At 34.4% G+C, this 16,655-nt stretch overlaps 1 protein-coding gene and 1 long non-coding RNA gene across 5 annotated transcripts in view; both read right to left on the minus strand.

The window, feature by feature from the left end:
- The window catches only part of Best2 (bestrophin family protein), a 76,255-nt gene that overhangs the window by 28,465 nt on the left and 31,135 nt on the right, over positions 1 to 16,655 (minus strand). For 2 of the 4 annotated variants that reach the window (XM_073074594.1, XM_073074592.1), the window contains exon 3: positions 13,174 to 13,354. In XM_073074594.1, the coding sequence (XP_072930695.1) occupies positions 13,174 to 13,302 (129 nt within the window). In that variant the 5' untranslated portion in view covers positions 13,303 to 13,354. Of the gene's footprint in view, positions 1 to 9,026; positions 9,104 to 13,173; positions 13,355 to 16,655 lie in introns of those variants that run through there. The other 2 variants (XM_073074593.1, XM_073074595.1) reach the window with 2 other exon arrangements.
- On the minus strand, positions 1,064 to 6,991 carry LOC140743384 (uncharacterized). The gene is made up of 3 exons (XR_012102459.1): positions 3,484 to 6,991; positions 1,610 to 3,390; positions 1,064 to 1,269 (listed from the first exon to the last, which is right to left on the minus strand). It is a non-coding gene; the product is annotated as an uncharacterized LOC140743384 (long non-coding RNA).

Raw genomic sequence — 16,655 nt, forward strand, 5'->3', positions numbered from 1 at the left:
ATATTGAATTGAATTATTGTTCCCACATAATAAAAAGTTTGTTTAAGTCTTCACGTTGCTTCTTATAATTAAACACGAATTCAATACTCGTAAGCAAACCTGGCTTCTACGGACACTTATTTTGGTTTAGAAGTAATTTTTTCGACATAAAAACCAACCTGGAACCTACCGAGATCGAAAGTACGTGTTGACGCCGGCAAAACAATCCGGCGGAAAAAACCACAACAATTGTGTTGTACGCAAGAGTGAAAATAAAAATAGCATGGCTGAGTGCCTCCCGGACCGTTCGATTAATTGCATAAATATTGCATGCCATCAAAAACAATGCTTGTAAAAAAATCCAAGTCTCGCCATTCAATTCTTCTACCGTAAAAAGTCTTGAGATCTATGTAATACCAAGCCGGTAATGTATGCAGTCCCTACTTAAGAGACCTTCTGTCTTAAGGTATTATCTCACTATCTAACCTAACAACATCTTATGGGACCATACCAATTTTAAAAATATTTTATGTTCTAAATAAATTAACGTGGCAATCGTACTGCAAGTCACATTGTGTTTTCATCTTATCATATCGCATCACACAAGTACGATTGCCACGTCAATTTATTTAGAACATAAAATATTTTTAAAATTGGTATGGTCCCATAAGATGTTGTTAGGTTAGATAGTGAGATAATACCTTAAGACAGAAGGTCTCTTAAGTAGGGACTGCATACATTACCGGCTTGGTATTACATAGATCTCAAGACTTTTTACGGTAGAAGAATTGAATGGCGAGACTTGGATTTTTTTACAAGCATTGTTTTTGATGGCATCTCATTCCTTTTTGTAGATATTTCTACTCTTTTCCTTTCCGGTACCTTCCACTAGTTGAATCTCAACAACAGATTTTTTAAAGGCAATTAAATTGTTTAGGTAGTCTTTGTAGTTATGTAAATAATCTTGCCATTCATCATCACTTTCATTCGAACATGACAATAAATTAAATCTAAAAAAGTTACTATTTTGACAACTGAAATTATGCCCGTTATCCTCAGGAAAAACATTCTAAAACATCTCTACTGATTGTGATTTATTTATTTATTTATTTATTGGGATTTAACGTGTCTTCGTATTAAATAATCGACATCCCTTACTTTCTTCTGAATATCCGACAAAAATCATTGGTAATCTTTCACTGACTTCGTCGGACTCCGGTTTTTGATATAAACCACAGTATTTACTGCTCTTGCTCAAATTAGTTTCAATTTATAATAGACTTCTGACTTCTGAAATGAAATGAAATATTTATTTAATAATGATAACATCAGTTTTAGACTTGTCGCATATACAATAATAGTTCTGTTAGCTGTTTCAACCACAACAATTTGTTTAGGGGTATACAGTATCGCCTTCTAATGTAGAATTCCATTTGTTGATAAGAAAATATTGAAAGCTCTATTACAAAATGTCGTCCCACCATCTGATCTCATACATTTGTTCGACTTGCTAGTTCCTTTTTCAACACTTTATATTTTTTAAATTTCTTAAAGACTCACTCTTATGTTTTAGAAAATAAACATTCATCGTGTCATTCGAGAATAATAGTCGATAAATAATAACATGTACCTTGAACCGTTGAGTGAACTAGCTTCCATGGGACTACATAAATCTGTATGTACGATCTCCAGTATATCGTTCGTTCGCGTTCAGAGGTTTGGAAATGGTTTCTTACTAGTCGTCATATCCGTCGGTAATGTTCACATTATCAAGACCAGTCATAATATTCTTTAAAATTCGCATATATTCCGGATTAATATGGGCTAGTCTTCTATGCCAATATTTATTTGACATTGTCAAATTACATATCGGTGATTTGACAAATTGTTTAAATTTATATATACCATTTACGTTGTGGCCAGTTGCGATGATAATATCCATAGAGTTACTAATAGTGCAACCGTTTTTCAAAATTAACAGTAAATCCTTTTTCAGTAAGTTTACTCACCGCTAACAAATTCATACTTAAAATTATTTATATTAAAAAGGTTTCTTATAATAATTTCCACGTATTTTCCGGGTAGGTACTAACACAAAATAAAAACTAACAGAAGTAAATCTTCATACAAAGTGGGCTGAAGTAACGCACACGTAGACACCACTTACCGACTCGTTATCTCGGGGGGACTCGAGCGCATACGTGCGCGACTGTCAGTTCATTTCTGACACGCGTTTGTAACTGTTTTGTACAAGCAATGGAGCAAAATAAAATACCCTAATTGTGCAATGGACGGTTGTTTAAATTCAACGTTAAACTGTGGATTTTCGTTTTTTTATAGCTATCAATTATCAAGCCACTAGGAGCTGATATTTTTGGTGATCATGGCAAGAATATGTTATAAAGTGGATATCTAAGCTCGATTTATATAACAGTTTCCTATTTCGAATCATTTGAAACGAACTTAACTAAATTTTTGTAATATTGCGTTGAAATGTTACGTACCTAATATTACGTAAGTTGAAAACATGATTTTTTGTTCGTATATATATTGGTTTGTCTTTAATGCCATTTGGTAGGTTTATGTCTAAAACGGATAGGGCAAAAGGAATTGTGTAATTAGGGTAATCCGTTTAGAAGTTATTAGGGATTTTCTATTGTGAACATTATAATTTTTTATGTGCTTACATATAAAAAATATTTTCATAGACATTTATTTATGCTCAATAAGGCCGAAAGGAGATGTTTCAAAATGTATGGGCTCCCGGCCACCTTTTGTAGACTATATTAAAAATTAAGAAAACTTGCAAAGAAGGGGGTTAATTTTCTTCAAATCATGTTCGTTTAATTGTTAAAAAACAATGATTTACACTTAAACTTGCAACACAACAGTGGAAAAACATCATGGCGGTAGTGATTACCGTAATAATGTCATCTGTCATTCTATTTTAACTTACTATATACATTATATACTTTTTAATATATTTTTTTACGCGAATGGGCGTAGATATATAAACATTGTATTGTGTGAATTGAGAAACAAGGCCTATATTTGATAAACATTAATTATATTTACTTTCATAAATCTTGACTTAAAACAAACATACCAAAATATGTACTTCTATACCAATTTATTTTAGTTAAAACATTTAAGTGTGTAAATAAAACAACTTTAAGTACACATTTGATCATATTTTACTTACTCTTCACTTAAATACATTATTTATTCATTTTAAATATCTTCCCTTATCAATATTTTCATCCTGTGACGAGCTCAGCCCAAACATCAAACAATGGGCATAATGTGAGCGCAACTACCTACGAGTACGGTTCGTTGCCCAGCGATGCAGTTGCAATAATAACTGATTATTTTGTCATCCCAAGAATGTCCATGTCTTGCTAATGTAATTATCTAAAAAAGAGAAATGTAAAAAGATTAGCTTCTGTAGTTTAAAATTATTTACGATTATTTCACGATTAATACAACAACTGATGTATATTTTACCTGATGATATTGAATCCTTGTCAACACAATCCACAGCGATCGCACGAAAATCACAAGAGTCCATAAAACATAAGCTGGGTAAACAAGTAAGGTAGAATCACAATAATCGTAAGCAGCACAGAGCAGAAACATATTCAGGATTAAAATGGAATCTTCTCATCAGTACCTACATATTTATTCAACGTTTACATTGGAGTCCACTATTATAATATGTATATATCCACTTTTACGCATATCAAATTGACAACTTCTTCTTTTTTAATTTGACATGTCACTTACATCTATAAAACCAGATACTATTTAAAAGGTGGTTTTGTTATTATTATTATAAATAATTAATTAAGTTCAGAAATAATGAGGGGATACCCAAAACAAAAGCCAGGTTGTAAAGTACTAAGGTAACAATAACTTTACGACAAAAACAGCGAAATACAGAATTACCGACATCCAAAGAGTATAGTAACCTATGTGTGGGGTACACATAGGTTCCCGACATCGACAGTTTTGAAAACTTGACATTGACAGTATTCCGCCATATTTAATATTTCAATGAGGATTGCTTATTTTAAATATTTTTAAACACGAATACTTTAGGTTATCAAAATATATGTGTATTTTTCTTCAATTATGCAAATTATTCGTGTTTTTTAGTTATAATGTACATAAGATGGCCGAAAATGAAACATCTCCTTTGCCTAAACACTTGTTTCCTTGGAAACAAACTTATTATTATTTTATAATGCGGTGACAGTTGCTAAACCTCACGACAGTTATTGTATATTGTGTATGTTACCGTTAGATTGTAGAATACGTTAGCATACACATTAACTAGACTTAAGATTAGCTAGAAAATATGCAGATTAACTATGTAGTTAAAATTCGAAACATCTTTTCAGACTTGTTCTTAGGGCTAAAACACATGCCTTTTTACGACACGACGACGTATCGTGACACATAGCGACATCGTGCCGCAAAGCGATATTGTTTCGTGAAAATATACAATGTTTGTCGTAAATTCATGACACGACGACGCATCATGGCATGCACGGGTCGACGTCAAGGGGTGAAAATTGATACAATCTCGTTTTGTACTTTAGGTAATGGACAAGCTAATCTGCGTTTTAACTGATTTAGGCACATTAGCCGTAACATCTAGTTTTTTTCTCATGACATTTGTCAGAAATTCGGAATGTTTTTGATATTATATAACTTTTTAGGGTTCCATACCTAAAGTTTAAAACGGAACCCTATTTCTAAGCTGTCCGTTCGTTTGTCTGACATAGAGCTCTATTTCTGGAACCTTAATACATAGAAATTTATTTTTTTTACGGAATATGTATAATGGTGGCCGCTTTAACAATATGTACTAAAAGTAAAAAGAAAAACTTTCAAATAAAGGAGAGTTGCCATACAAGGACCTTCTTTTTCTTTATAAGGAGGAAATCTTGAAAAGGTACTCGACGACGTGGGAGTGACGCCGGGTTATGTGGGACTTTAGCCGCACTAAAATCCTCCGGTGGCCGTCCTCAACGTTTGTTGGAGAACTCCGGGATCTCCGACTGAACGTAACAGAAGTCCTTTAAGCGCGATGCCTCGATCGAGCTCTGCCCTGGGAGAACAGTTTTCGCTCCTCCTAAACTATCCGGTGTTCACGACGGTATGCGACTACACATACCGCCGTCCTTCCCGGGGACACTTATTGGACGGTTCGAGCTCCCTGTTGCCACTCCCAACTTCGGAAGCCCCCTTGTAGTCGCTTCTTACGACAGGCACGGGATATCGTAACCCTTTTTTAGTCCAGGAACTACAGAGACAAACATATAAGGACCTGCTATTTTTTAGCGTTTTTCATTTGAAATGTTCACAATGCATTATATGGCTGCTATAACATCAATTAGTAAAAATAAAAATAAAATAAACAAATATTTTTGTGGTACGGAACCCTCAGTGTACGTACGAGTTCGATTCGCACTTCACCCATTATTTGAATTGAATTTAAATTGAAGTTGGAATTGAAAACGTCTTTTATCTCGAGAATAAAAACAATTGACGTCGCCTATAATAGTAGGGGAGCCCAAGACGGGATTTCGAGAGTGACTCGAACGCGGCAGATTAAGATATGGGAGATACCTTACATCCTATAGAGTATCTTAAACTATCCATTTGGGGGGTTCAACCAGGGAAGTCCATCAGACTATTAATAAAAAATCGTATTATCTATAGTAGCTTAATTACATGCTGAAAACAATAAATTTATAATCTGATGGTTTGAGGGCGGCGTTAGGGAGTAATAAGGTTGCAAAAAATCTATACCTGGACATACTCGAGTGCGGTATTTTTTTTAATACAAAGGAAATAATGCTAGAAAATATGCACTATCTGATAGCGCCATTTATTAGCATGGATCCCTGGAAAGTAATGGTGTACAACAAACTAAAGGAAAAGGCAAATTTTATGGAAAATACATTATTCTTTATATATTCTCATTCTGTTTTTTTTTTCAAATCGTCAATATAAAAAACCCCTCCACTAAATCGTCAGCTGCAACATAAAACATCAGCTGGAATTTCCTGTATAATAATCTTACGCCCTCGAGTGTGTCAAGATAACGTTTTTTTTTGCATTTTCGAAGAGTCACTGACAGTCTTTCGAATCGAATCGTCAGTCTTTCGAATGGGGGACTCATCTGGGGTAACTTCATATCCCCTTTGAAAATCTAATGTGCTGGTTACTTTTTTTCCATTTTTACCTCTCGTATGGCTGTCCCCCTATGCAAACCAGCAGATAAACATATTTCCGGCATCAGAGATATATACTCTATCACTAACCTTCCGCGCCTTGAGTATGTCTGACTCTGCTTTTTACATTTTTCGAATCATCTAGAAGCTATTTCCACGGTGAATCGAAAAATATCACACAACCTTCTCTTCACTCTAACGTGTAATCTACACAATCGTATACGTCCTATTGACGCTCGAGTTTCTACCCATTTAACATCATGGGCTCCCCTACTACTCGTACATTTCGCGGACAGAAACACAGATTCATTAACTGCAAATGTAACTTTGTAATCCTATATAACTTATATAGGATACAAAGTTATTTAATGTAGTTGGTGTATCTAGATAACTGGACAGAAATTGCAAAATATTTTAGTTTTTCCATGAGTTATATACTAAACACTAATTGTACCCTCAATTTCAACGTTCTATGTCTGCTGGAAGTGCCTTAAACTTTTGATGATCGGTCAGTCAGTCAGTGAGTGAGTGACAAAATTACGAACTTTAACTACTTGTAATTCTTAAACTACTGGTTCAAATTGCATGAAATTTGAAATGTACCGTGTCTATACAATGCTTGCTTGGCTCCTGAAAATTCAGGCTTCTAGCTTCATATGCAACGAAGTTACAGGGGGTCAAAAATGGGCCGAATTGCTTCGGGAAAAGTATGGTACGGCCGTGCCGCTTCTTTTGGCTCGACTTGGCGGAGGCACTGCCGTGCCTCCAGATAAGAGCGTTCCCGTGTTGCCGAAAGAACACTTCTTTAGTGCTAATCTTTGAGACTAACGATAATGGTCACCCTATAAATTGACCTATTTTCTTAAACTTTCCTCTTTTATAAAGTTTATATCTATTATTCTGTTCTTTTATATCTATTGTAGGTATATAGACGGTAAATAAACAATATATTTGTATAAGATGAATAGACAAAAGGCATAGAACGTATTGCTACATACAAAGATAATAAAATGAAATGCGCGGCTGACTTGAATCAGCGCAGACTTTATTCACGCAAGTTACTACAAAGCGCATTCAGGAATAATAGGTGATCTACTAATATCGACTGCCTATTACGTTCGTTATTAATAATTAATCTTATCCCATCCTAAATTCAGGTAACCAACAAAATAAGTTGGACATATCTACTATACTATTTCTACTATATGTAGACAAAAAATAGATACACTAAATATTATTTATTTGATGGGTGTTATTCGACCTGTTACGTCGACGATCGTTATATTGCAGAAATTTCGCGGAATCGATAGCACGGAGAAAATGCGCAAATACGTAACTTGGGCGAGATAACGCTAGGCATTATTTGTGCAAATCCTAGAGTAACGGATTTTAGTGCAATATTTGCATATGTATTTGTATCGATAATTTGAAATTACAATAAGTCTACGGGTTACAGGTTAATAAGGATATTATTTCAAAATACCCTACATTGGGTATTGAATATACTCTTGAATACGTAATATATTTTAATCCACAATTATTTAAATGGGCAATATGAAAGTACTTTTCTCACAGTTGTCAGGGTGGTAAAACCCTTAATTGACAACCCATTTGTGGACGACCTCAGGTAGGAATCTAAACTTATCTGCGGCTGATTACAAATGTCCATGGGATACAGTAGCTACTTACTCGTATTATCAGGTAGACTGCATGCTGTTTCGCTACTTCTGTATAAATAAAAAAAGTTTTTATTTTCACTATCGATCAAGTATCTACCGATACATTTTTGTGTGACAGAGAAAGCGATTCTCTAGTTCGTCTCCGTGAATATATTATAGGACTAGGACACAATTCTTGGGATCGTACGAACTTGCAATCATCACATCACTTATTCGTGCGATGTTCGCGCAATTGTGTTCTATTTGGACGTCAAGTTTACTTGCATTGCTGAAGAGTTGTGTATTTCGGTCAAGGATTGCAATAGCAACATTAACGTAAAACAGTCACGATATTATAGACCCGCCGCTAATTAAATTAATGCTGTGTTAATCAAAAGATTACTGAAGCAATTTTATAATGGTCATTAATTTAATGGAAATAATGAAGATAATGCTTTGTTAATCTATGATTTTTTATATATGATTATTTAATAAATCGTAATGAAATGATCGCTTTAATTTAAAACGCATAATGGGGAACCGCGGTCTCGCTGGTCGGTTGCGGTGTCAAAATTTCAAATGTAAAAGACTGGAAGACATGTGGAAAATTACCAAGGTACGCTCCAAGCGGCACGTGTTACAGGGGTGGGCGAAAGCCCTTTTTTGTTGATCTGTTTTGAGAGAGTTCAAAACCACGCTACGCCTTTTAGTTTTTATGGGCCGCGACCTTATTGCCATCTTTAAATATAGCCCGCGATTGAAATAGGTTGCCCGTTGCCCGTAACAACCTGATCTAAATGAAAAATTACTATATCCGAGATCGATTCAGAAAGCAGAGAAATTCATTAAACCAGTAACATTTTACAATAGTATCTATTTATTATTAGACACACAGCCGTGTCGTTTTGTAGGTGTCGTCAATGAGTCTTGTGAAAGTTAAGTCAGTCATACATACAATATTTACTGGAAGTATTATCATTACATTTACATTTAGCTCGTTAAAGAACAATAGAGCACCGGACGCGTCACAATAACAAGTATGAACTAAAATGTTGAATTTTTATCGCCGCTGCCAACATAATAAAATACGATTGCGCAATGGAAACAGCAAAATGTTATAATTAATTCCTTCATTAACATACTTTACCTTGTAAGTGGGACGCTTGTACGTTTTTCAACTACGAGATGTTAACTGGAAGCGCCACCTAAAATAATCACCTCCGGGAACAATTCGCGTATTAATCGCATGATACAGGATAGCACTCGCGTAGCAATAGCAAATTGATGGACATTACGCTTCTCTATGTATATATTATCATATAATGCACAATAGTGTTACGAGAAATCTGTCCACGGTTTGACCAACATTCTCACACAAAAATATGAAACCAGTTGCAAATATTCATGATTTTGTCGACGATAAAAACAATTATTCTCTGAGAATCCTTGTAACCGAAATATACCGAATTGTACCGATGTACAGTGTACACTGGGATGAATTGGGATTCACCCCGTTTGAGAGAGGGTTGGAATGAGAGGAGTTAAATAGTCGGATATGAACTAGAACTTGCAGCCATACATTTTTTTAATGGGGTATTTTATTTCCTTTTTGCACGAAGCACCTACCTATCGCAGTCATCAATATTTCGACAGCGCGATTTAGGTACTTGATTCAGCACTACGTTTACATGTACCTACGTAATATGTAACTACGTAAGTACTTACCAAGCAACTAACTAACCTAGAATAGTGTCACAAATGTAAATATCTAGAAAACAGGTATTACGGATTATGTGTTATTCCAAACAATGTATTTAAGACAACAATAAATTTTTAAGAAATGATTTCATGAAATATGTTATTTTTCGTCAAATATTATCTCTAATTTTGTTACCACGTACCTACATATTAATGTTTAATATATTTTACTTACAAGGAAAACACGACTTTTTGTTACTTTGTTTAAATCGACAGTGGCCGAAAACCAAGCACACGATGTGATGAATGAATACAAAATTATTGAAACGTTACTTAATAATGATCTCAGGTAAGGGAGCGTTCAAGTATTACGTAACGCAATTTTCGAAGATTTTTGACTCCCCCTCCCCCTCTTGTAACGCACCGTAACGTTTTTCTGTACCCCCCCCTTCACCCCCTCTCTAAACGTTACGTAACATTCAAGTCACAAAGTTATGTCATAGTGTTTATCCTAGGTATACTTGTACTAATATATTTACTTTATAATACTTATAAAACAAGAGATTTTTAATCCTCAGCACCTGCCTATTTTGTAATCAAGTAAAAATCAAGGTTTGGATTACATATTAAAATGCTTACGTCATTATGACATTTTAGCAGTAAACTTACCTGTGTAAAATAACTAAGCATTGTTGCTTTCTTCTTCGTGGCCTTTACCTTCAACTCTCATATAACATCATTTATATGTTCTATAAACTTTTCTTTATTTTTTTGACACAGTAGCCAGCAAGTCAGCATGAGAGGCTTTATAGGCCAAGAACACAGCTCATGATACAAATCTCCTTCTTTCGAGGACATTACAGATCTCACTTTAATAACATCGACTACAGCAATGTGCTTCTGCATAAACACTAACGAATACTGGCAACGAAAACAACATTAAATAACGTACAATACAATCTAGGGATTCCCCGTGAAATATAAACGAAAAGGTTTGCCAACTTGCGAGAACAAATTGAAAGTGACGACCAGACTATACGATGAGCGTGTTCAGCCGAACTAGGTCCTAGGTATTTTAAGTTAGTCTAAGTATAGTCAAAGCATTCATACTGCTATACTGTACTATGCTTAATCTAACTCAGAATAATCAGGACTTGGTTCGGCTTAGAACACGCTCAATCAAGGGATTACCCGTAAAATGTAAATGAAAAGGGTTGCGAATTTGGGAGTTTTAATTCCCTATTTTTTTATTTAAAAATAACAATGTTACTTAACGTGTTGTAAGAAAGTTCCCCTCCCCCATGTAACGCATCGTAACGTTTTACAAGACCCCCCTCCCCCCCAAATTGGGTTACGTAATACTTGAACGCCCCCTAAATTGGCTCCTCCGATTTTATATTTAGAAAGCGATCAAAAGCAAACCAGAACCTACGCCAGAACTCGACGACTAACGTCTAGTTTTGAGATAAACTGAAGCAGTAATTCGCGAAGATGGTAGAACTGTATATTTACATTATAATGATATATGTAGTGCTGATGTTTAGTTTGGATTAAAAAGGTGTGGTTTGACTGTCTTACTACTTTTTAAGGTATAAATAAAGCGTCTGAAGTTTAGTTAGGACTTCATCAACTTGACTTGTGCGTACTTCTATTTTAAATTACGTTTTTTTTAATTTCGTGAAGTTCAGTCAGAAAGATTATTGCACAATGAGTTCGCGCCTCTACGTGACTATTCTTATATTTTACTCGCCACCAATATTAAGTTATTTCTCTTTACGCGGAAGAACATTGCAAGTCAAATTGCCTTCCATTCCCAAGATGACCTTAAAACAAAGACTGGCATAAATATTTAAGACGGATTTTTAAGTTTTATTTATATCTTGATAATAATAAAATGCTTATTTTGAATTGGACAATTCATTTATTTATTTATAAGTAATCTGGAAACAAAATGTCACTGATTCAGTATGGCATTACTCATAACACTTGCATATTATTCCGTGATTATTCTTGATTTTCCGCTTGGGTTTCGTTGACGTAATTTCAAAGCAACACGTGAAATTTATAGAACCAATTAAAGCATATAACTTTGGTTTGATAAGAAAGAATTGCGATCGTAATTTTAAGTGGGTTGCGTAATTTTAAAAATAAACTTATTACGCAATGTTTGTAAAGCGACCAAAACATTTTTATTTAAAAGAAATTGGATCCATCCGTAATTAAGGTATGTGCCACATAGTCATATGTGCCAATTTGAAATGGGATTGGAGTCCTACCTGATTTAGATTATTAGATTACAGATGCATTGGCATCCCTGGGAATTCGTTTGTGAAATTGGATGACGGCTATACCTACACCTTGTACCTTGTATGATCGGTTATGAAGGTAGAGGTATGAGGTAATGACGGAAATGTAGCTACGAAGCAAAGCAAATGTTTGAAATATAGTTATAGAATTAGATACAGTTTAATGTAAATTACATACTCATTAGTTAATAAAGTATTCTTCGAGTAATATTTTTTTATAAGTAGATAATGGATATTTTATTTTATTTCTCGATTTTTTGCTCGACTGCGGAATGTAATATTTTTCGAGCGTGTATCTATGTTGTTACACAGTAGGTGTGTCTCGTTACTTGATATGCCCTCTATACTAAACGGCTTGACGGATTTTAACATATGAGATGTCGTTGGATTCGTTTAAATTATGGAACTAACATAGGCTATAATTTTTGGTAGTCGGATAGGTATATTGAACACCAGACGTAATCCTAATTAAGATTCAACCTTCAATTTTATAAATCGAATTCTAAATATAGGTACGTAAGCCATTTCAAAATTTGATTTATTTAATGCAAATCAGTAAATGAATAAAAGGTTACAGAGGGAAAAACCCGTAACTCTTTTTACCCAAGCAGGAAATAACGTGGCAATGCAATTTGACTTTGCAGCGAATGTTTCAACATCAAATATTTTAGAAATCTGGCAGCAAATATGAGTGAAAACTTACAAAATAAGCAAGTTTTGGTCAAATTCAATATTTTTGCATACGGCGGAATAATACATTTAAATACCTAGATAATATTTACGTGAAATTCGCAAACATAGCAACTTGTTTAATAAATAACTCGCTTAGCAGTAATAAATCATAGGTGTCAACTAAAAACAGTAACACAATTTGCATATTTTACTATTAAAGCAAAATGTTTACCACAAATTTAATACATAAACACCATCTCGTCAAAACCATGATTGTCGAACATCACATTTGCTTTTGAACACGTTTAACCACAATCTCATAAAAATGGTTTTCATGGCTTCAACCAACAGTTTTACCACCTATGCATAGACTGACATTTAAAAAATGATTGAAATTAATCAATAAGTTAAATGTAGGCATACATATAAATAAGCCGCATTAGTTATAAGGAAAACCTAAATACTAGTTTTTTCGATATATATCTACTTAATTCGCAGGCAAAATTCCGAAAAATACAGAGGAATATAGAAACGCATTACAGATATATATATTAAAGCTACTACGTCATAATGCGCATGATGATGCAAAGATGGAGTGAATACTTGTCTTGTCTTTACTTTACTAACCGCTCCAGGGATGCCGGCGGAGATGAAGAGCGCGAGCGTGTCGGGCCAGGGCAGCAGCTTGTACTGCTCCCACCAGCGCTTCACCACCAGGCTTACGTAGAAGCCCAGCACGAACGACATCGGAATCGACTCGCTCTGCGCGCCGAAGTACTGGCGTACCTTTTCGAATATCCTGCAAAAATCACCGTCACAAGATCACATTTTAAAGGCAGAACCCTTCATGGTTCGACTCCTTTTACTTCAAACGTACCTACCTATTCCTTATGACAACAGAAGTAAGCGCTCATGTATTATACATTGAAAGGTAAGGAAAAGACAGTAATAGAGTCGTTAAAACTTAATCCTCAGGGGTAGCAACGCATCTACGGCCGACCATAGGTAGGACTCTATCAATCTGAGGTAAATTACCGATATCCATCGGCAACATTTTATGGAGTTCCAAGAAAAAAACATTATTTGGCAAAGTGAATGTGATAGTGATTGAAGATTGCCCTCCGGAATATGGTATGATTCACATCATGAGGGACCACCTATGCCCAGTAATGGGGCATTCATTACGAAAACAGTTCGCTCGACTCTTTACCACGTAAAATTAGTTTTTTCTTCCCCGTTCGGTGATTGATCTATGATTTGTACGTATAAAGTGTTGTGTAAAAAATGTATACGTGTTGAAAATTGATTTATTTTTTATTTTAACTGAATTTAATTACATTCTTCTGTAACCGCATTCTCGACAAAGTCTGCCTTGATTGCAACTTCACTGAACAGGTAAAAAACTTTCACAAGGACAACTGAAAACTAAATACCTATTACGTAATATTATTTAAATGTAAATGTAGTAAATTATCGTCTACTTCTATTTTGTATAATTTACTTTAATATTTAAGTGTTTGGTGTTACCTAAATCATACAATTTACTTGATGACGACATATCTATTTAGCACGAAGTGTATTCGCGAATGTTTACCCTTGTCATTTCTTTAAGTTTGGTGCATCGTTTTTAAAGTTCCGTATCCAAAGGGTAAAACCGGAACCTATTACGAAAACATCGCTGTCTATACGTCTTTCACAGGGCTCTATTTCCGAAATCGTAATAGATAGACACTTGAAGTTTTCTCAGAGTATGTATAATGATGCACACGTATGGAGTTTCTTGCGCCGCTTCTTCTCCATAGCGAAACACCTTCCGAAGCGGTGTTAGTGTGACTTTCAAAAAGTATTAAAGTAAATAAAAAATTAAAAAAAAAACATGTTGTCAAATAAAAGACAAAAAGTCCTGAAATGTTTTCCTTTGCCTATTTATTAATGATGTATTATGTAAACAATGACCAAATTCTCTGGGTTACTGTTACGCTAATTAACATATGTATAATCTGGCCATTTTCTTACAAAGGATTACGGAACACCGAGTGAGTAACATTGTATCAATAACTGTATTTGTTTCTTAAACATAATATATTCCCGTATGTATGCGTAGCGCTGACGTGTGATTTACCGTAAAGTTTTTTAGCACTATTATGCTTCTGTTGTACCAACCCGTCATGTCAACCACAAAGGAGACTGAAAAGGTAATGATTATCGCGCCTATATACTGTGTGCTTATAATATATTATCACATTAGGAGTATCTTCCAAACCGCTTCACGAATTTTCATCAACAATATTTCTCTTATATATATCTCACAAATATCTTTACATAATATGTATCTGAGCGTGATAATTACGCGAATTGAGTGTTTTTTTTCCCATCCCGAAATGACCAACATGGCTAATGAAGTTCTCACTGAAAATTTTCTAAAAAAGTAGTCATTCCAAAAATATACATTACTAGCTGACCCGACAAACTTTGTACCGCCTCAAAATCCATTTATCAAATATGATATGATATATATAAAATATAGCCTATGTTACTCGTGGATAATATAGCTTTCGAATAGTGAAAGAATTTTTAAAATCGGTCTAGTAGTTTTTGAGCCTATTCATTACAATCAAACAAACAAACAAAGTTTTCCTCTTTATAATATTAGTATAGATAAATGGATAATTAAAAATTAATTATCACTTGGTTTATTTCAAAGGGAAACATTATTAGTAAATATAATGTCCTAATAATTCTTAAAAGGGTTGGAAAATCAAACCTTTGAACCTTACGCTGTAACAAGTGACACGAGCCTAACAGTGGACAGCTAAAAAAATATACGCGACGATTAGATAACCTCTCTTCCTTTGGGAAGTCGATAAATATGCGAGCGACGCAACACGTAACGCAGACAGGTATTTTAGTTGTAAGTACTAACTACCTACATAGTACCACTTTACAGCTTCAATGATTCGCGCATGTAAATCAATAACGGGTTTCAGCTAACGGTTTCAGGTATCCGAATTGATGAGATCGACAAACTGTCGTTCATTTACGGTGTAATGTTAGTTAAGGACTATACAGTAGGGTGTCCCGTATTCTTTTTTTTTTATTTTCTTATCAGCAGACCCCTCAAAAGTTGCGTAATTATGCATAGATTTCTGGAAAAATAATAATAAAAAAATAGAACTATATCTTTAAGGCTCTTTTAGACCGAGCTTTAAAGTTTTGAGAAATTGTCATTTTTTGGTGATATTTCGCTGTGCATTATTATGGTTCCTTAACTTAATTTTAAACATTTATGTACTTTATTTTCTATATAGGGGCAACACAAACACTACGTTTTGATTTGCTTAGAATAACCCTTTACCATCGACTTCGCATTTATTAGAATTCAATCTGCAAATCCTCATATTTTGACAAGTTTCTTGTTTTGACTCGCAAGTGGTTGCTTCGTGGCAAAAGCATTCTTCTACCATATTTGCTATATACATTTGTTTATGCTATATCAGGACCATACAAAGAACTTGATGATCGGCCTCAAACAACATTTGCGTGTCACCTTGAGGGCTCTACCTAATTCTGAAGTTTTATAAATTTTACGTTTTTACTCATAACATACTGAGATTTTACATCAACTTTTTTATTATATTCTTCGTTAAAATATACGCCCCAATTTGATATCTTATCAAGAGAAACACTTCTTTTAACTTTCGATTTTTACTGAAAAAGCTGAGTTCTGTTGTGGATTATGTTATCGAAAGAAATTCTTTTTCTGTGAATTACTTGTATATTTTCTAGGACCCAAAATGAAATCACATTATATTGTATATTATACTATCGATTTCACCCAAAAATCTGAGTTCTCTCGTAGATTCAATGGGCGAAAGGAATAATTTTGTGAAAACATTTTTGTCAGTACGTTGTATGATGATAGAGGCTACATTGGGGAGTTGGTATTGCGAAGAATAATAAAAACTGGATAAAACTGGATTAAAGTGGCACTAAGCGCAGGATATTAAAATCGCAAAGAATCAACTTCTCTGCTAGAGATTACATCGAAATAATTGTATGCGCCAGACCGCCAAGTCAAAAAATGGCAGAGTCTTCAACAT

The sequence above is a fragment of the Epargyreus clarus genome, unplaced genomic scaffold, assembly GCF_041222505.1.
Source record: "Epargyreus clarus isolate Ecla_fem2 unplaced genomic scaffold, WU_Ecla_fem_2.2 ptg000007l, whole genome shotgun sequence".
Lineage (NCBI taxonomy): Eukaryota > Metazoa > Arthropoda > Insecta > Lepidoptera > Hesperiidae > Epargyreus > Epargyreus clarus.